The sequence below is a fragment of the Penaeus monodon genome, chromosome 33 (assembly GCF_015228065.2).
Source record: "Penaeus monodon isolate SGIC_2016 chromosome 33, NSTDA_Pmon_1, whole genome shotgun sequence".
In the NCBI taxonomy this organism is placed as follows: domain Eukaryota; kingdom Metazoa; phylum Arthropoda; class Malacostraca; order Decapoda; family Penaeidae; genus Penaeus; species Penaeus monodon.
In genome coordinates, this window is record NC_051418.1 from 12,385,438 (window position 1) to 12,385,683 (window position 246).

The 246-nt window shown below is 44.3% G+C and overlaps 1 protein-coding gene across 2 annotated transcripts in view; it reads left to right on the top strand.

Moving 5' to 3' along the window:
- LOC119594048 overlaps nucleotides 1–246 on the top strand; it is a gene marked incomplete in the record, with an annotated part of 19,142 nt that overhangs the window by 1,837 nt on the left and 17,059 nt on the right. For both annotated transcript variants that reach the window (XM_037943081.1, XM_037943082.1), the window contains 1 exon segment: nucleotides 45–220. In XM_037943081.1, coding sequence (XP_037799009.1) covers nucleotides 45–220 — 176 coding nt within the window.

A 246-nucleotide genomic window follows, 5' to 3' on the forward strand; every position in this document is an offset into this window, starting at 1 on the left:
ACCATTACATCCCTAACTTTTATTTATTCTTGCTGTGTTATTAGATGCGGGACTGTATGAGGAGGGGATGGGCCTGGAAGAGAAGAGGAGCATGCTGCAGTTGTTGGAGGAATCTCGAGCCTCAGCCCAGCAGGAGGCAAAGGAACGTGAGCAGTGGAGGCAGCAAGAGGAACAAATCTTAAATGAAACCCTAAACAAGTCTTTTAATGATAACCCTGAGGTATTTGCATATTTTAGACATGTATG